Here is a 20,713-nt window from a genome sequence, read left to right as displayed (position 1 = left end):
TGAAGAGTGTACGTGCTACGTCACGGCTCACACTCCAGGCACGCCTGGAGAACTGTCGAGAATATCGAACTGTATTGTTGTTGTTGTTGTTATTGTTGTTGTTGTTTTTGTTTTTAAAGCGAGTTCATTGAAACAAGTTCATTGAGTGTTTCAGATTGAATTATAATGTAACAAGTGAAATAATTTGTGAATAAACTGTGATTAAAGTTGAGTATTGAGGTGAATAGGGGAAGACAGTCAGGCAGGCAGAAGTAGTCGATGGCGGATGGAATGAGATGGCAGTCATGGCGCTGATCAGGTGGAGTTGTGCCGCTGTTAATCGTCTGTCCTGTAATCAGATTTTGGGTTCCCTCAGATATTTTGAAGCCTCTCACGTAAGTGTGACTCGTCGTCTCAAATCCGTGTGTGTTTATATCCGTTTTGCATTACTGAATCTGTTAAGACTTAGGTCGAATGTCAAGCAAATGGCTGCTTGTCCTTATATAAGTGCAACAGTTAGGGTGTGAATAATGATAACTTTTGAACAGTCGGTGTAAATTGTTATTATTTTGTCTTCTGGGAGACATGTAAATACCTTATTTAGCTTTGAAGGGCGGTACTAAATTAAAAAAAAGATATTGTAAACAAAATAAAAGATTTTGCAGATTCTACAAGGGGTGTGTAAACTTTTGGGCACAACTGTAATATTTGTATGTTGCAATATATTTAACATACTGTGTATTATAAGATTTACTACTATCTTAGGGGTGTGTGTGTGTGTGTGTGTGTGTGTGTGTGTGTCCCAGTGGCGTGTCCAAAGTGTACACTGTGAATTACAATCCCGACGCCACCATGCCTGATACACTCCTATAACACAACACACATGGATACCTTAAAGTTTTACCCTTCCCAAAACCAGGTCATGCCCGATTCTCACTCATTCTTCACTGCTTAATCTGACATGGATATTGTAGAGTTGCTGGAGTTCTCATCACTTTCCCACACGGACTGCGTACCTAAAGGTACGTGAGATTACTGAGGATGGTACAACCACGAAGATGGGTTCGGATTGCGATTGGGAATCCCATGGCGGTTTAGGATTAATTACACAGGATCTGCTATGACCTGCTGTGGCATTACTGCCTGTCGCACCTCCTCCGGTGCCCCACTCCTAAGGCCCCACTGGCGCTGTTAATGCATGCTCAGTGCCACTGGTTCCGTATGGCATAGGTCAGCTGCAGCGGCGTCAGCCGGATACGACCGCTCGACAACGTTTCGCTCCTTTAACCCCGGACGTCGTCCTTCCACCTCCTGCAACGAGACCTCGGGTTAGGTGTTTCAACCCCAACACTTCTTCTTCCTCCTCACCCAGAGCCAAAAGCTGCTCTTCTCATCCTCTTCAGCCAGGTCTTACAGGTCTTGTAGGCTTAGGACTTCAATTGCCACGAAGTCTCCATTTCGCACTCAAATCCCCATAACTTCAACAAATTAGACTTCATGTTAAAACTATAATGAATTTCCTGGTTACACAACGGTACCTTCTGACCTTGTAGTACAGATGAGGATGGGTGGGTTCCCTTTTGAGTCTGGTTCCTCTCAAGGTTTCTTCCTCATATCGTTCCAGGGGGTTTTCTCGCGCCACCCTCGCCTCTGGCTTGCTCATTAGGGATGAATTCATGCATTTAAAATGTCTATCCTGAACTGATATAGTTCTGTCAAACTAAATATCCATCTACATCTGGATTTCTATGGGACTTGTACGGTGGACACGCCACACACTCCAAGTGTTTAACAGATTAGTGCTGATAGTTAACAGAGGAAAGGGTTTTCTGTAAGGAGAGATTTGTTTAACATGTATGGAAGGAGGCTTGTGACACTGATACAGGACGGTGGAGAAAATTCCAGCCTGAAGAAGAGCGGCGAAAAGTCGAGGAGCTCGATCAAAAAGGTGTTCATTGTGCCATAGAAAAGAGAGAGAGAAAGAGAGAGAGAGAGAGAGTATACTCTGATACAAAAGCAGTCCTAGTAATAAGTGTGTTGTCCTTTCAGTAATTCAAAATGTGATTGTTGGCAAATGTGCTGTAAGTGGAATAAAACCTTTCCAGATGTGCCGTTATAGGAAAATAATCATGCTATCAGCGACTGTGTTCGTGTCAGGCCACATCACACCACCCCTTTGTTGATTATTTCTGCATGCGTGATTGTATTTAATTCCTTATCTGCAGCATGGATGTTACGTACAGTAGGCTGAAGCCCAGTTAAGGTCTCTTAGCAGTTGTCTTCGTTTCTCAGCAGGTCTGTGTGAGTCGATTGAGCAATGCGGCCAGCACATCACACACACGACAGGACAGAAAGAAAGAGATGAAAGAAGATGGACTGAAGCTGCAGGACTTCATATCGGGAGATCTGTCAGAAAAGAGCAAATGGGAGGAATACAGGGGCAACCTGAAGCGACAAAAAGGGGAACGGTGAGTGGAGTAAAGAGTTAGACAGGCGAATATTAAAGGTGCAGTGAGTAATCTTTAGAAGTGTTTATCTAGTAATAAAACTAAATGAATTATGATTTGCATCTACGTCATCTGTGATATTGAGCGTTCTGAAGAACAGCTACCAAATGCTAATTCAACGCTTGGAATCAACTCCAGACTTTTTGTTTGTTTAATTTGTCATGAAATAACGAGAAACAGGCCACGCCTGGGCTATGAAAGTGCTTATCAGTCAATTGTCCAATTACTTTCGAGTGGAGATCACTGATTGATTATTTAATAACCCGATTATTTGCATGTGTATGTTCACGATAACCGATATTTATTTCTTGTTTTACTTTACTTGTTTTTGAGACAACGATAACAACACCACTGAACTGAACAAACCGTTTCATTCATAACAGTTTTGTCAATTTCTTCGTGCGAAAGCTGCTTAAACTACATATCAAGCGTTTATGAAACAAAATGATCTAATTTGTGCATTCATTTATTAATTTGTTTATTAATTCAAGCAAAGCGAGTATATTTTACCTGTGCGGTCCCGCGTGCGGTCCTGCATGCAATTTGCAAAACGCCCACAAGATGGCATTTTATGTATCAGTGGATCCGATATTACAAAACCGATAGCCGATTATGGAGAAACGCTTACAATCCGGGGGGGGGGAGGGGGTTGCAGAATATCGCTCAAACCGATTATCGGTTGATCTCTGCTTTTGAGTCTATGAAAATGGACTGACTCTAAAATAATTTTTTTTTAATTTATTTAAAAAGAAGAGCTAATTCCTAAACGGTTAATGCAATAATTTTGTGAAGCCCCTTGAATTAAAGCTGAAAGTCAGCACTTCAGTCTTGATTGCTTCATTTCAGATCCATTGCGGTGGTGTACAGAGGCAAAATGACGAAAACGGTGTCGCTGTCCAAATACTTATGGACCTGACTGTATGCTAAGTACGGACGGCGTTTAAATTCGTGGTTTTGTTCCATTTTTTCACGAGTTAGCTAGCGTGCTTTAAAAGGCTCTTTAAGAGGTCACAGACGCGTCATATCTAAAGGTGAGAAGGGGATCGATAAACGCAAGCTTGTCAGAGATCAGCGTCGAGCGGGAATTCCTATAAAATCACGTTACCGCTTTTGATCGTTTTTAACTTTGCTGGTATTTTCCAACTAGATAAGCGAGAACGTCTGAAAATCTCTCTGGATAAAACCAGCTGTCAAATTCTGTTCATGCAAACGATTATGTAAATTCGAATCTTGGATTAACTCACAGTGTCAGTGAGAAGCAACATCTGGCATCAGCTACTACGTTGAGAACTGTACTTACGTCCAGCTGTCATTACTATACTGGATAATGAATTGATATAACCTTGGCGGACAGTAGATTCACCGTATGTGGTTCATATCCTAGGCTCAGGTTACCACCATGGCTAAAGACCGAGATTCCTATTGGGAAAAACTTCAACAGACTGAAGAACACCCTCAGAGAACTGAATCTACACACTGTAAGTGCCGGAAATTCATTCATACACAAAGGGATCGTCCCGAATTATTATTATTATTAGTAGTATTATTATTGTTGTAATACTAGGCTTGGAAGCTAGTGGGCGATGTTTTCTCAAACGCAATACCTTCAAATCACGATGAAAGTTTAAGCCATGCTACGGTTTAGAGTGGTGCGATGATCCAAGTCATTGGGAGATCATGAGTTTGAATCCAGATGACATCACAGCCATCTATATTTGGGAGGCGAATAGAGCAAGAGCGGCCCTGCTGTCTGGGTGGGGAAAACCCATACTAGGTGATGATCTCACCATGGATACTGTACGTAATAAATACTGCCTCTTTCTTGATTTAAAAAAAAAAATTCTGGGGTTTTATTACCTATAACATACTTAGACACCTTCATCGCAAGGAACCGTAAATATATTTCCCTTTCAAAAGATGTGGAAATGTTTTATTTGTCTTTTACACGTGGCGTTCCTCGATGTTTACGATATCTCACTGTGTGAAGATGATCCGATAGCTGTTCAAGATACGGACGAGTAATAAAGGCAGCGCAAATTTTAACACACTTTATTGGTTTGCACACAATTATAGCGGATTATTTATTTATTTATTTATTTATTTTTCTCCGTTAAAAACGGTATCTAGATAAAGCTGGCGTCGTTGGTGTTGTTGTTGCTATGGTTACAGGTGTGCGAGGAGGCCAGATGTCCGAACATCGGCGAGTGTTGGGGAGGTGGAGAGTACGCTACTGCAACAGCAACCATCATGGTCAGTGCAACCCCGACAGATTTATAGAGTTTATTACACAACGCTCTGTTAATAAACGTTCAGTACGTGTGTTTTTGAAACGAGGTAACTAGATATCACTTGCTCATTGGACTACAGTAGCACATTGTGTTTGTGTGTGTGTAGTTGATGGGGGACACGTGTACACGTGGCTGCAGGTTTTGTTCGGTAAAGACGGCGAGAACGCCACCTCCTCTCGACCCGGATGAGCCTCATAACACGGCTAAAGCTATTGCTGCATGGGGGCTCGACTATGTAGTGCTCACTTCAGTGGACAGAGACGGTAAATCCACGAGCGCAAACACACACACGACCTTCACTGCATTCAGATAGACGATTTTGGTCGTGTCGTATCGTGTGTGTGGAATTAACTATGTACGTTGACCTCGCAGACCTCGCAGACGGAGGCGCAGAACACTTTACGAAGACCGTGTCTCAGATCAAGGAGAGGTAAGGAGCTCTAGCGAGAACGCGTATACGGACAAGTGAAAGGAAAAACCAAAATACAGCGTGTTGGAAAGGCGCTAGGCCTCCAGAAGCTTCCAGAACAGCGTCAGTGCACCTTAGCGCAAATGAATAAGTCTACAGCTACATCTACATCTGCACTACCTGGACTTGTTGGTTATAAATCTACCGTGTATATCTATCTATTTCTATGTGTTTTGTTTATACATGTTGTTCCAGGAACTTTAATATCCTAGTCGAGTGTTTGACCCCTGATTTCCGTGGTGACCTCTCGGCGGTGGAGAAAGTCGCTCGGTCTGGTCTGGATGTTTACGCTCACAACGTAGAGACAGTGAGAGAACTGCAGAGGTAAAGAACGTGTAGCCACCAGAGGCCACGATTAACATACGAAGGCCATGAGTTAAGTATCTCAAGGTCACGAAATACGTAACTCGTGGCAACTGTTGTATTTTCAAACGAGTGAAACGCAGAGGAACGGAACTCTTTCTCCTCTTACAGGACACCTTCATTAGATTTCCACGTGTAACTGAGATAAACTAGCTGTTTAAACCTCAGTGTCATCGCCAGTTATATTACTTATATATTTATTATAAATAGCCAAATACGTTTTTCAGATTGATGATAAACGAGACCCAGTCCGGGAAAGTTTGAGGACATCGTTTCATTTTCTACAGTTTGAAAATCCCCGTTTAACTTTGTATGTATACGTAACGTGACTGGAGCATTCAGTAACCACTAAAGTTCATCTAAAACTAACACGAGCTTAATAATATGATAGAATGTAATAATGTGTGCTGTAGAAGTTGTGTAGCCCTGCACGTGTTGGAAAACGTGTTTGTTGCACTTTAACGGAAGCGTCTGTCCGCGAGGGGGCGCTCACAGTGAGCATTCCAGAAACAAGTGCAGCGTCCGTTTTTGTTATTTTGTGATTTGCGACCACCAGGTGGCGCATAGAATCATTTTTATAGTGCAGAGCAGTCATTTCCCCCACTGTTTGTTTTAGGAGAGTGCAGTTTACAAACTATTTCAGGTTCATTGTTGTTTGTACTCGTCAGATATTTTCATATTAAGATATTATCATCATTATTATTATCTTATTTTATTATTGATAGTAATAACAGACTTAAACAATATAAGGAGTGCTTTTTATTATCATTTCTAAAATGATCCTCATGTCACACTCGCTTGTTATTGCGTCCCGAGTTTTCTGCTTACTAATGTACAGCGTTGACCTTTAGGTATGTGCGTGACCCCCGTGCGAACTTTGACCAGTCGCTTGCTGTGCTGCGCCACGCTAAGAGTGTCAACCCGAGCATACTCACCAAAACCTCGATTATGCTCGGACTCGGTGAAACAGACGCACAGATACATTCTACTCTGAAAGGTACACGCTCTCTGACTCGCATGAGGTCCCCTCCGAAACTATCGGAACAGCACGGCCAGTTGATTTGTTTGTGCTGTACCGTACACGAAAGACATTTGGGTTTGAGATAAAAAGACGGAAATGAGATGAGAGTTTAGTTCTCGACGTGTTAAACAACATAAAACCTTTTGTATCAAGACCACCCAATTTTTAGGTGAGCAAAAGTATAGGGACAGATAAGACTTAATATATAGTTGCATATCCCCTGCTTGCAGTTAACTGCATCAAGCCTGCGACTCGTTGACATTACCAAACTGTTAGTTTCTTCTTTTGTGGTACTTTTCCAGGCTTTTACTGCAGTTTCTTTCAGCGGTTGTTTGTTTTTTGTGTAGTTTCTTCTCTTCATGGGGTAAAAATGCTGCTCAATCGGGTTAAGGTTGATGAAAGTTCCTCCCGATTAATTTGGATGCGGACAAAATGTTCCTCTAAACCTCTGAGTTAGTTTTACATCATCGATAAAGATTCGTGAGCCTGTTCGAAAAACAGCCATGAAAGCCCCAAACCATGACGCTACCTCCACCATGCAAGCCCCAAGCCATGGCGCTACCTCCCCCATGCAAGCCCCAAGCCATGGCGCTACCTCCACCATGCAAGCCCCAAGCCATGGCGCTACCTCCCCCATGCAAGCCCCAAGCCATGGCGCTACCTCCCCCATGCAAGCCCCAAGCCATGGCGCTACCTCCACCATGTTTCACAGATGAGCTTGTTTTTGAATCACGAGCAGATTGTTTCTTTCTCCACACTGTGATTGAAGGCTACAACCAAGAGTAGATGTTCAGGGCTATTTATTGTTTAAACAGTCTAACAGGACACATCTAGGTAACGAGAAACACCTGTTCCAATATTTTATCTCGCCTACAAATTGGGTGGGTCTGATACACTGATGCACAGTGTTCCATGTCGTTTAACACGTCTCCGTATAAACATCAGGAAATAAAAGCTGAAATTCTAAACTCATTTGATCTCAAACCCGAATGTCTTTGGCCTGACGCACAAACAAATGAATTGGCTTTGTCGTTCCGATAGTTTCGGAGGGGACTGTATATTTCAGTCACATTATTTCTGTCGTAAATGCCTTCTACCTCAATATTATTTTCCGTATTTCCTTTCGATTCAGCAACTTTTCTTCAGTACAAGATAACGTTTTGTCCTTTTACAGAGTTGAGGGACTCGGGTGTGGACTGTTTGACTCTTGGCCAGTACATGCAACCAACAAAACGACATCTGAAGGTACAACAGCGTTACTGAAGCACCTACACACCTGGTTACACCCTTTACCCGACCACCAGATCTGCCATCTTCTGATTTCTCACTGACTTTCACGACTGTTTTTATACAGAGGTGCATTAACGTGCTCATTTCTGAAATGTGAATCGTGTGTGTGTGTGTGTGTGTGTGTGTGTGTGTGTGTGTGTGTGTGTGTGTGTAGGTAGAGGAGTACATCACCCCAGAGAAGTTTGCTCACTGGGAGAAGGTGGGGCAGGAAATGGGGTTCGTTTACACAGCGAGCGGTCCCCTAGTGCGCTCCTCTTATAAAGCAGGTAACACACACTCGATTGAAAAAGACCATATTTAGTAATATCTAGGCTGGAGATCAAATATCGATTAGCGACGCATCGATTCTGATACCAAAGCCTGACGTGACCGGTTCTTATCATGCTCACGAACAACGCAAATTGACAGCAATCTGGAGGTATTTTCCGATTAATAACCAAAGCGAGGCAGACTGCAAACTGTGCTCTGTGAAAATAGACATTCAGACGATTGTTTGTAGATATTTTGTAGATTGAACAATTTAGTTAAAGTCAACTCCATAATTATTGGCACCTTCCATAAAAACAAGCAACAATGAGCCCATACAATGAGTGATCATTTGAGATTCAACTTTTGGGGATAGTTTATTCCAACACAGTATCTTTCCCCCCTCAATACATATTGCTTTCATGGCTAGTGCAATTTTATCTTCCCCAAAGAAAGAACACTGGTTTAGAAATGATTGCCACGCCATGACTATGACGTATACATTTGTAGAGGAAGCTTGCACCACTTCTCCATGCAGAACATTTCAAGCTTTTCACACATGAGGACTTTCCCCTCTTCAGTTCAAACTACAGGAGTTCAAATCTGGATCTGAATTGAAAAAAAAGATCACCTTGAGATCTAACTGCAATTGTGATTTCCTGGTAGAGCAGGTCATGGGGTAAAATCTCGTACTTGGTGGAATTCATACTGTAATAAGTGTTCACATGTGCCCTTGAGCCTTGAGTGGGTTTGGGGGATTTTTTTTTTTTGCATGTATGCAGTTCCCCTTTTTGTTGCCAGAGACACTAACGGTGGCCAAAAAATGAGCCTCTTCAGCGTTTGGGGAATTTCAGGGGCTTGTCGATATGGACGTGGTGTTCGATCGTCGATTTTTGAAACACAATTATTCTCACTGTGTGGAGGACGTCAGGCTCACGTGTCCTCTTCCTGACAAACGTCCAACTGTTCCAGACTTTGTAAAGGTTTATTATAGACCCGGTTGTGACACGTTCAGGTCAACAACGGTCGGTTTCTTTGTATGGAACGTAATTTGATTTACCCAATGGTGATGGATGACCTGCCCTGCGATGGACTGGCACCCTGTCCAGGGTGTACCCCGCCTTGTGCCCGATGCTTCCTGGGATAGGCTCTAGGTTTCCCCGTGACCCTGAAGGAAGGATAAGCGGTATAGAAGATGGATGGATGGATGGATGGATGACCAGACTCAAATTCGGTTTCTGGAAACCAGAAAGTAGTAGAATAATTTTTTTTTTTTCCTACTAGTGTGCATTTAACTTACTTCTATTTTCCTTAGAATAATTACGTGGGAGGAAACGTAAAGAGTTCCTCTGTTAGTTTGAGTGAAAAGGAAGGAAACAACAACAAAAAAAAAAAATTGTGTGCAGCGTGAATTTTATAATATAACGATCGGCCGTTTTCACGAAGGGTGCCAATAATTCTGGTGTTGACTATAACTCGCAGATTGAGGATGAGAAGGGATATTTATTTTGATAGAGCGTCCCGGTGTTTAGAGGGTCTGTGAAAATGACTGAGTCTTTTGGTGTTCTTTTGCACAGGTGAGTTCTTCCTAAAGAACCTGCTGGAAAAGAGAAAGATGGAAGGAACCGTCGAATAAAAAAAAAAGATGGACCTCATGAACCTGGAGCTCTGTCCATCTTGTATTCCCTCCTAAAATAATGAACAGGACAACAGAAAACATTTATTCTAACCCACGTCGTCAGTCTGTTTAGTTTTGTAATGTTAGCGGTGGATTGTGGGTAATGAAGTCTTCTGGTATGTGATATTACGGAGAAAGAGAAGTCTTCAGAATGCGTTACTTGTTTGGAAAGCGATCGAGATCATCCAGGTGTGAAGCCATTTTAGCGAAAGAGAGAGAAACTGCATCCAGTGGAAATCCGACTCGCGGTTAAAACAAGAACTGTACAGTGTAATAAAGCGATGTTGATGAAGCGTCTGATCATTCATTTTATTTTGTGAAATACGATACGACACGATTACATGACGATAAACCGTAATCTTCCATCTTACTTGAGACACACACACACACAACATGTACAAAATCTGGTTGACGGTGCTGCTGAACACTCGGATTATAACTCGGACGCCGCGTAATGCTCGAAATTAATACTGAAAAACGAAACATTCTCATGATGATGAAAAAAAAACCCCTGTATAATTCTTCTATCTGTGCATTGCAGCAGCACAACGATCTCCAACAACCAAATGATCCAAATACAGTGTGCTGCAGAGGAATATAGGACAGAGACAGGGACGTCGTTTTTTTTCAAAAGACCTTCGGGAAATCCAATCTGAGTGGGTGTGGACTCGGCTCTGTAGACACCGGGGTCGTGTGTGCACACGTGCGCGTACACGTCAGACTTTGGATTTCTTATTCGGTGGCTCGTTGAGGGTGATTCTGGGGACGGCGCCCGTGGGGGGGGTGAAGGGAAGCCTGGTCATCACCTTCTTTCCAATTGTCTCGATCTACACACACACACACACACACACACACACACACACACACAATAAAAATATAGTTAGTATATGAAGTTACACTGTTTAAATGTATGATGTGATGGACAAAGAGACAGAGACCCCCTACACACACACACACACACACCTGGAAACCGAGGTTCTGTAGTTGGGGGTGTAAATGATCAAGGACTCTGCGACCATCAAATATGAACGCTGGTTTCAGCATCTGGTGATAAATCTGTGCGTAATCCAGATCCTTCAAAAACACACACACACACCTCCAGAATTATTTTCATCCTTCAGAAGAACAGGCAAAATTGTACGAAAAAGAAACAGCAAAGCTTCATCTAATATTACTGTAATCATTTTGAAACCAGGTTTTTGCAGGAAAGTAAATAAATACAAACATTAAAAATTACACTCTCTTGATGGGTGCCAAAACTTTTGAAGTTGTGCATATAGAGATCTCTGTGTGTATGTACCATAAACATGTCGCAGTCGCTGCAGATCACGATTATATGCGCTTGTACAAGTATTGGCACCCATTATATGCACTTGTACAAGTATTGGCACCCTATCTATCTATCGGTTGTTATTAAAACTGCGCGTTACCTTCAGATTTCAAACTGATAACGGTTTTAAACTTTCAGACTGGATTTGTCAAGCCGACAGATTCTGTCGTGACAAACCTGACCTGTCTACTCGCATGCTATTCTTTCTTGAAAAGTAGTATTCTCCTGATGGGTGCCAAAACTTTGGGAGTTGCGTGTATCGTGATCTCTGTGTGTGTGTGTGTGTACCTTAAACATGTCCCACTCGGTGCAGATCACTAGTGCATGTGCACTTTTACAGGCTTCATATGGATCTGACGACACAGTAACCAGCTCGGATACTGAGGAATGAACACACACACACACACACACACACACACACACACACACACACACACAAAGAGAGAGAGAACAGATCAGACTCCTGAGTGGACGTGCAGTCAAACAATAACAAACACAAACACACACACACACCTCTCTTAGGATTGTCTCCTGAGATGTTGGGCTGGGACAGGTCCTGTATGATCTGTTCTTCTGCCACTTTAGGGTCAAAGATGTGCAGCTTGGCTCCTTCATCCATCAGATATTTAGAAATATAGATACTGGATGACTCTCTGGGAAAGTGAACACACACACACACACACACACACACACACACACACACAGTGCTATGTCAGCACGATGAGACGCCTCCGACTTTACAGGTTCTTCTGTCCTTGTTGTTAAACCTTAAGAATATATTTTCAGATTTGGACTCTCAGCAGCTACAGAAGATTTGCTACTAGTTTTTAATCCGGGTCTATAAGAGAGTTACAGTTTCTAGTTTGTGTATGTTTGCTCTGGATCCAAAAACTTTCATGACTCCACGATCACGGTAATGCAGGTAAAAAGTCAGCCAAGCAGGATGACTCAGTTAATTCCCAGTTCAGTCCAAAAAAAAAAAAAAACAGCTTAGGGAGGGTGACTGTGTGGTTGTAAAAATCTTCCAACTGGCATGAAGTGTGTTGTATGTGTGGTTATATATTTATTTTATATATATGCACGTGTATTAATATAATTAAATTATACAGTACAAGTCAATACAGTGAGCTTATTTAGAGCAAGAATTTAAGATATGCAAGTGTGTGTGTGTGTGTGCGTGTGTGTGAGAGAGAGAGGGAGGGAGACCCTTAGGGCATCATAGGGAATGAAACACTTTCAGTGAATTTCAAAGGAAATGTTTAATGACGAAATCATTAAACCATGTGGGAAGAGTGCGTGTGTGTGTGTGTGTGTGTGTGTGTGTGTGTGTGTATACCTGGTGTCCCCGGTGTCTTTCTTGAATGAGAAGCCTAGCAAGGCAATTTTCTTTCCTGTTACAGTGTTGAAGAGACAGTCGATGATTCTGCACGCAAACCGTTTCCTCTGGTACTCGTTCATATCAATCACCTACACACACACACACACACACACAAAGGAACAATGCCAACGCCACTTTTAGTAACTTATCTTTAGTAGTTATCTTAAAATGTGAAGCATTAATAATATATACACAACTAATTCAGAACATATTTAGCCAAATGAAACGTTCACTCAATCGATCTTTTAATAGTCTAAATTTAATAGAAGCTCGATAGAAAGAGAAAGAAAAAAAAAAAGGATTAAAACCCCGACCGAGTATCGAGTGCATAAATTAACATACTTTCCAGAAGGTCGACATTCCTGTATTATAAATTCTTTAAAATGATAATAAAAGCAAAGAGGACTGATTTGTAAATGTACGTGGACTTGTACTTAAACAAACAAACAAACAAACAAAAAACATATAAAGACAAGGTATTTGAAGTTCCATCCTCTTGTGTGAACCCTGATGAAATGGTTGGGCTTTTTAACAGTACCTGCATTGTTACCGTGGACTCGGTCACCCCCCCTTACCTTAAGGGGAGAACTTTTTCTGTTAATGGATGAAATTGTTTCTCATCTCATGCACAGATTTCTTACGGTGTTGCTCAGGGTTCCATTTTGGGACATCTTTTGTTTGCTCTATATTATGCTTTTATATACATAGATAGATAGATAAAAGGTTGATTTGTATTGACATAAGCCTCGTTTTTGTAAAGCATAAGAAAGGCACTGAACAAGTGATCATGGATGATAATAGAAAGGACTGAGCACTTCAGGTGTAGATGTTCTGTACCTGCTGCCAGTAGGAGGCCACTTCAGGTAGATTCAGTGCCTCACACAGATACACCAAATTCAGCACATCCTTCTGGAAACAGCTTCCTCCAAAGCCTGGTGAGCGCACACACACACACACACACACACACACACACTTACACACTTTTCAATTTGACTTTATGTTATGCCCAGTATATTCAGCATCTCTTAGACTTCATGTTGCACAAACATCCATCCATCCATCCATCCCTCCATCCATTTTCCATACAGTTTCACAGTGATCCTGTACAGGGTCACAGGGAGCCTGGAGTCTATCCCAGGGAACACAGAGACACACACTCACCCACGCTGGCCTTGAGGAACTTGCTGCCGATGCGCTGGTCCATGCCGATGGCTCTGGCCACCTCCTCAACGTCAGCGCCGGTGGACTCACACAGAGCTGAGATGGAGTTTATACTGCTGATACGCTGAGCTAGGAATGCATTCGCCGCCTAATGCACGCACACACACACACATTTAGTGCACATGTTGAATAAATACATTTGCATTATTCCTATTATGTGTTTGTATGTATATAATTTGCTATACTCTCAGGTCAGCTGAGATGGTCATATGACTTCAGCACTAATAGCACACACCAGCTAACTTAACCCCCCCTCATATACTCACTAATTTGGACAGCTCAGATGACCATGTGTTGGTGGTGATGATGCGTGACTTAGGCACCCAGTGCTCATACACTTCGCATAGTGCCCTGATTGCCTTTTGACCTTCGGGAGTTTCATCTCCGCCAATCAAGACGCGGTCCGGCTCCTTGAGGTCCCTCACAGCCGTCCCTTCAGCAAGAAACTCTGGGTTGGAAAGCACCTGCGAGAGACAGAGGGACACGGATGGAATCTGTTCTGAAGAAGCGAAGGTGTGGCCTTTAGGATGTCAGGCAGTGAATTCCACAGTTTGAGCCTGTACACGCTGAAATCATGGTACGAACGTCCTCGGTCATTATTATACCGTACGAGAGCGGCCTCTAGAGGCGAAATAAAAACGATCACTGACCAATTTTGTTGTGTTATTTGAACTGTGGTTAAATTCATTTTGGATGTCTCTACTTTAATTTGCTATTTAGAGTGTTACTTTTTGGTTCAGTTTGGATGTATATATCTTTTATTTACTTTAATATTTATTAATAGTTAATATATATTGATATTTATTTCATTTAAAAAAAGTACAGTACATTTTCATGGTACAGTCAGTACTGTGTATTTTTGTAATAAACTTCAGCAATATTTTACTTTGTGTTTTATGTTTTTATTCAGTATGAATCATCAATCAAAAAAGGCGGATCATTCGGTTATCGGCAGGTACCGCCCGACTTAATTATCGGTAAAATCCACTATGGGTCGACCCCTAGCACGCACACCTGTAGGTTAAGGCTGGGTTTGGTGTTGGCGTCGAAGATCCTGCGGATGCTCTCAGCAGCTCGCACGGGCACCGTGCTTTTCTCCGTCACGATCTTATAACCATCAGAGACCTCCACAATCCGCCGTGCGCACGCCTCAATGAACTTCAAATCAGCCGCTCGCCCCTTTCCCATCCCATACGTCTTAGTGGGTGTGTTTACCTGAGAGCAGAGCAGAGGCTTTGAGTCAGTACACGTACAAGAACTGCATGTCGTTTTATTTAACACGCAAGCTTTCCTCCAGCAGTTATGCGAGATCGTTACACCTCTGCAACTCACCGAAATGAAGACCAAGTCTGCATCCTTGATGGCCGAGTCGATGTCGGTGGAGAAAAAAAGGTTCTTGCCACGGCATGACAACACAACCTCATTCAGGCCAGGCTGCACATGGATGTAGGAATGGAAAAAGAGGCATAAGGACCCAAAAAATGGACACTCTTGTTAGCCAGCATGCCCTGAGAGAGGCAGTACAAAGAACTACATGATACTATAATCGAACTATATTACAAAGTGCGACATTCCATGTGTGTGACATTGTTCTCTTAAGGGTACCAATACTTTGAAGCATCTATGCTCGATTTGGATGCACGACTACTCTATTGATAATAGAGCTAAGCTTCCTAAATATGACAATAGGCCTATCGAAATTTAAAAAACATTTTAAAATGCATCATCGCAATATCATAGATGTTAATTATCAAGATGTGAAAGTTTAAAATTGACTTTTGCTGCTTTTATAGAAGACCGATGGTGAAGTTACCTCATAAATGGGAAGAGTGTCCGAGTTCCAGGCTTTGATTCGGCTCTCGTTCACATCGACCACCGTCACCGTGACCTCGGGACACATGCTGGCGATGACGCTGCACGTCGGCCCCCCGACATATCCAGCGCCTATGCAGCATATTTTCCTAATCTGAACCATCTGAAAGAGATTGCAGATATGAGCTGGGTTTGGATTGAAGATTGGTCTTAAATCAACACAAATGAACAAGATGTTAGCAGAAAAAAAAAAAAAAGTTGCCTCGACTAAATGTAAACACGTCTAACCAGAGATGTTCAAGTCCGAGTCAAGTCTCGAGTCTTTACCCTAGAGTCCGAGTCAAGTCTCGAGTCTGACGCTATAGTTGGCTCAAGATCACCCAAACTTGCTTGTGACCGCAGATTCTTGTTCTTGGCTGGCAGAATTGGAGCAGAAGTGGGACGTGATGTGGTCGTCTGCTGTTGTAGCCCAGCCACCTCAAGGTTTGATGTTTTGTGTTTTTCTGTGATCATTTGAGTTACCATATCCTTCCTGTTGGCTTGAACCAATCTGGCTATTTTCCTCTGACCTCCATCTTCAAAAAGACTTTTCCACCAAGAGAACTGATGTTTTTTGTTTTTCACACCATCCTGAGTAAACTCTGGAGACCGTTGTGTGTGAAAAACTACACACGGGGACACAGTGACTTAGTGCTTAGCACATGTGCCTCGCAAAGGTGGGATTTTGGGGTTCGAATCCCACATCCCACATTGCAAATGGCTGACTGGCATTTCTAAAATGTCCGTAGTGCGTGAATGTGTGCCCTGCAGTGGGTTGGCATCCCGTCCAGGATGAATCCCTCCTTGTTCCTAAAGTTCTCTGGGATAGGCTTCAGGCTTCCCCGTGACCTTGTGTAAGCCCGTCTCTGCTTTTAAAACAACTTCTAAATTTGGTCATATACTTTGGTATAATCAGTAAATGAGGTGGAACTCAGCTGATGCAGAACCGCTGATTACTAGTGTAAGAGGGGAGGCTTTCTGAACTGACTAGAAATCGGACCATGTACACCTCTGTGACTTACTCATCTGAACACTGTAGTTTTTTTTTAAACCAACGAACTGTTCCTATAACCATAAAAGACTCATCCCAGAACCGTCATTCAGAATATACTCATACTAAACGTCCTTTCAACACACTTAGGACTGTTTGCTTTTATATAGTATACAAATGTAGAAGAGTAAATGATTTATAATCATAATAATATGTGAAAATACATCCTAGCCGTTCATCCATTTTCAGTAGCGCTTCTCCTACACAGGGGTGTGAGGGAGCCTGGAGCCGATCCCAGGGAACTCGGAGAACAAGGCACCCTGGATGGGATGTCAACCCGTCGCAGAGCACAATCACACACTACAGACGATTTGGAAATGCCAATCAGCCTACAACGCATGTCTTTGGGCTGGGGGAGGAAACCGGAGTACCCGGAGAAAACCCCAGAAGCATAGCGGGAACGTGCAAACTCCGCACACACAGGGAGGAGGCAGGATTCAAACCTACAACCACGGAGGTGCGAGGCAAACGTGCTAATCACCAAGCCACTGTATCCACCCCCACCCCCGCAAAATCCAGTCATTACCAGGAATATTATTCAGCTGTAAGCCACCGCAGGCTCCACCCGATTCCTACAGAACGTCAGTGTGTACAGCATGCTGGCTTCACCAGTTTAATGTGGATTCATATCAAAAATCCCAGATGCCTTGCTGCACTACTAGACATTCTTTGACATGCTTTATGAAAGTTGTGATGAATCAGTTGGGTTTAAGAGTTGAAAATTTGAGAAAACTCTAGATTCCGGCCCTCCAGGACCGCACAACACTTAGATATGGACCGGTGATCCCAAACAGACGTTTCACCGCTGTGAACAGCCTCTAATTACACACACGAGAAAACCTCCTCTGAGGCCAGACGGGGCCTTCCTGAAGGAAAGTCCAGTTATGAAGTTCTCCTAATAATCAGTCACTCAGTCTCTCTCTGTCTCTCCCCTCTGCCCCCCCTCTGTCTGTCTGTCTCTCCCCTTTGCCCCCCCCACTCTGTCTGTCTGTCTCTCTGTATGTCTCTCCCTCTCTCTGTCTGTCTGTCTGTCTCTCAATCCCCCTCTCTCTTGGTCTGTCTCTCTCTCTCCCCCCCTCTCTCTTGGTCTGTCTGTCTCTCTGTATATCTCTCCCTCTCTCTCTCAATCTGTCTGTCTCTCTCTCTCTCTCTCCCTCTCTCTCTTGGTCTGTCTGTCTCTCTGTATGTCTCTCCCTCTCTCTGTCTGTCTCTCTGTGTGTCTGTCTCTTTCTCTCTCTCTGTCTGTCTGTCTCTCTCTCCCCCTCTCTCCTTCAGTCTGTCTGTCTGTCTCTCTCTCCCCCTCTCTCCTTCAGTCTATCTGTCTGTCTCTCTCTCCCCTCTCTCCTTCAGTCTATCTGTCTGTCTCTCTCTCCCCCTCTCTCCTTCAGTCTATCTGTCTCTCTGTATATCTCTCCCTCTCTCTCTCAATCTGTCTGTCTCTCTCTCTCTCTCTCCCTCTCTCTCTTGGTCTGTCTGTCTCTCTGTATGTCTCTCCCTCTCTCTGTCTGTCTCTCTGTGTGTCTGTCTCTTTCTCTCTCTCTGTCTGTCTGTCTCTCTCTCCCCCTCTCTCCTTCAGTCTGTCTGTCTGTCTCTCTCTCCCCCTCTCTCCTTCAGTCTGTCTGTCTGTCTCTCTCTCCCCCTCTCTCTTGGTCTGTCTGTCTCTCTGTATGTCTCTCCCTCTCTCTGTCTGTCTCTCTGTGTGTCTGTCTCTTTCTCTCTCTCTGTCTGTCTGTCTCTCTCTCCCCCTCTCTCCTTCAGTCTGTCTGTCTGTCTCTCTCTCCCCCTCTCTCCTTCAGTCTGTCTGTCTGTCTCTCTCTCCCCCTCTCTCCTTCAGTCTGTCTGTCTGTCTCTCTCCCCTTCTCTCCTTCAGTCTGTCTGTCTGTCTCTCTCTCCCCCTCTCTCCTTCAGTCTGTCTGTCTGTCTCTCTCTCCCCCTCTCTCCTTCAGTCTGTCTGTCTGTCTCTCCCCCTCTCTCCTTCAGTCTGTCTGTCTGTCTGTCTCTCCCCCTCTCTCCTTCAGTCTGTCTGTCTGTCTGTCTCTCCCCCTCTCTCCTTCAGTCTGTCTGTCTGTCTGTCTCTCCCCCTCTCTCCTTCAGTCTGTCTGTCTGTCTCTCTCTCCCCCTCTCTCCTTCAGTCTATCTGTCTGTCTCTCTCTCCCCCTCTCTCCTTCAGTCTGTCTGTCTGTCTCTCTCTCCCCCTCTCTCCTTCAGTCTGTCTGTCTGTCTCTCTCTCCCCCTCTCTCCTTCAGTCTGTCTGTCTGTCTCTCTCTCCCCCTCTCTCCTTCAGTCTGTCTGTCTGTCTCTCTCTCCCCCTCTCTCCTTCAGTCTGTCTGTCTGTCTCTCTCTCCCCCTCTCTCCTTCAGTCTGTCTGTCTGTCTCTCTCTCCCCCTCTCTCCTTCAGTCTGTCTGTCTATCTGTCTCTCCGTGTGTCTCTCAGCTCCCCTGGACACAAGGGAGGTACTGTAAACCCGGCTCACGCTTCTGTAACCTATTCATGGTCGAGATTTGGTCCGGCTCTCCATAATAAAACATTTACAGGCGCAAGGATTCGTTGTGCCTTATCTAGTACCTTATAATTCACTGTCTGAGTTACGAATGTGCTGAAACATGGCATTGATCAGCAGTGAATCTGGTATAGGAGTTATATAATACAGTCTTATTCTTAAAAAAAAGTTTGAATCGTTGGTCTGACACAGTAAAGCCAAACTGTTTAAAATAAATAAATAAACAATTAAATAAAATGAAACCCCTCATTACATCCTTAAATAAACAAATACATGAGTGCTGTACTGTACAATTAATGGAAACATTGGAAGGATATTTATGTACCCTTTAAATGGATGTAATGATGAAAACATGTTTTTCATTCGACTCTCCGTCCAACACACCACTCAGGATAAATACAAAAAAAAGTGTGCATTATTCTTTAGAGCATATTGTATAACATATTTATTTATTTATTTAAGCTATTTATTTGGGCATTTAGATGTCAGTAAAGTGCATGTTTATTAAAAGAGCGAGCAAGACCAAATACTAAAGTGAAACTTCATGACTCCTTAAGGACTACTTCATCAACAAAGTCTTTAATAAAATATCCAGCGAATAAATCAGTTCTTACCGTGCTTTAATATGAAGTTAATGGAAGATATAATCCTCTAGTTGTAGAGCTGCTCTGTCGGGTATCTGCAGGACAAGCGGAAATGCCGGGAAAGTTTTCACGCGCTGCTTCTCTGGACACTTTTTACTGAATGAATAAAAGTGCTGTTGTGCCGACTAATTTTCTCTCTCTGACTTACTTATACACACACATACACACACATACACACACACCCATACACATATATACACACACACACACACTCACTCACTCACACACACCCACTTCAGGGGGAAGGGGACAGAGAAAAAAATAAAAGAAAAAAAAAAACTCGGGTCAAAAGCGTCCCACTTCCGGGGGGAAAAATATACAATAAGAGTCACGTGATCACACTTCGCAGAAAGGCATCGTTTACACGTAAGCAACTGTTAAAATATAAAACATGTTTGTGTCTCTACTTCGTAAATATATCTATATATTTATAAAGATATTTATAATAGATGCCACCGAATAAAAAAAAGTGTATTTTAGTTTTAGGACTTTTGTTTTGAAATATTCTTCTCACTATGCCACGTGTAGAGAAAGTTTATATAATGTTATGAATGTGTCACTACAACATATCGTTAATTGGGATTAACATGATGGATACAAAGCATGAATTAATTTATAGAAAAATAAAAATGGCAGAACTAAAGGTGTTGACGCTAATTATTGATGGTAACTGAGGAGATTTTTTAAACACACTTTTCATTAAAAAAAAAAACTTTATTTTGTTCATTATCATCTGTGTTAATGACATCCGTGCTGAAAAAAAAAACCCCAATAGAAACCATGACAGAAATTCTAATGGTTTCCACTACTGATACCAAAACAAACCATCAGCAAACCATTACCATTACTGGACCGTAATGGTATCCACTAGACATAACATACCACCAATGGAAGGC

At 42.9% G+C, this 20,713-nt stretch overlaps 2 protein-coding genes across 3 annotated transcripts; one reads left to right on the top strand and one right to left on the bottom strand.

Annotated features, from left to right (window-relative positions):
• Positions 1–58: 58 nt before the first annotated feature.
• lias (lipoic acid synthetase) lies at positions 59–10,134 on the top strand. Of its 2 annotated transcripts, none has more exons than XM_053619015.1 (11): positions 59–374; positions 2,272–2,447; positions 3,871–3,964; positions 4,656–4,736; positions 4,881–5,037; positions 5,147–5,204; positions 5,439–5,567; positions 6,458–6,603; positions 7,802–7,872; positions 8,072–8,183; positions 9,741–10,134. In XM_053619015.1, exons 1-11 carry the CDS (start codon positions 276–278, stop codon positions 9,797–9,799), a joined length of 1,182 nt encoding a protein of 393 aa, XP_053474990.1. In that variant the 5' UTR covers positions 59–275; the 3' UTR covers positions 9,800–10,134. The 2 variants fall into 2 exon arrangements, with proteins under 2 accessions (XP_053474990.1, XP_053474991.1); XM_053619016.1 differs by having other exon boundaries at positions 60–374; positions 2,275–2,447.
• Positions 10,135–10,136: 2 nt separating this feature from the next.
• On the bottom strand, positions 10,137–20,215 carry ugdh (UDP-glucose 6-dehydrogenase). The gene is made up of 12 exons (XM_053619010.1): positions 19,788–20,215; positions 15,584–15,745; positions 15,103–15,204; positions 14,785–14,985; positions 14,037–14,234; positions 13,711–13,858; positions 13,387–13,481; positions 12,508–12,638; positions 11,685–11,824; positions 11,460–11,551; positions 10,805–10,915; positions 10,137–10,668 (listed from the first exon to the last, which is right to left on the bottom strand). The coding sequence occupies exons 2-12, from the start codon at positions 15,743–15,745 to the stop codon at positions 10,558–10,560; spliced, it is 1,491 nt and encodes a 496-aa protein (XP_053474985.1). The 5' UTR covers positions 19,788–20,215; the 3' UTR covers positions 10,137–10,557.
• Between the last annotated feature and the right edge of the window lie 498 nt (positions 20,216–20,713).

Source organism: Ictalurus furcatus, chromosome 29 (genome assembly GCF_023375685.1).
Source record: "Ictalurus furcatus strain D&B chromosome 29, Billie_1.0, whole genome shotgun sequence".
Taxonomy (NCBI): domain Eukaryota; kingdom Metazoa; phylum Chordata; class Actinopteri; order Siluriformes; family Ictaluridae; genus Ictalurus; species Ictalurus furcatus.
Note: the sequence above shows the minus strand (reverse complement) of the source record. Positions and strands in the feature narration are given on the sequence as shown.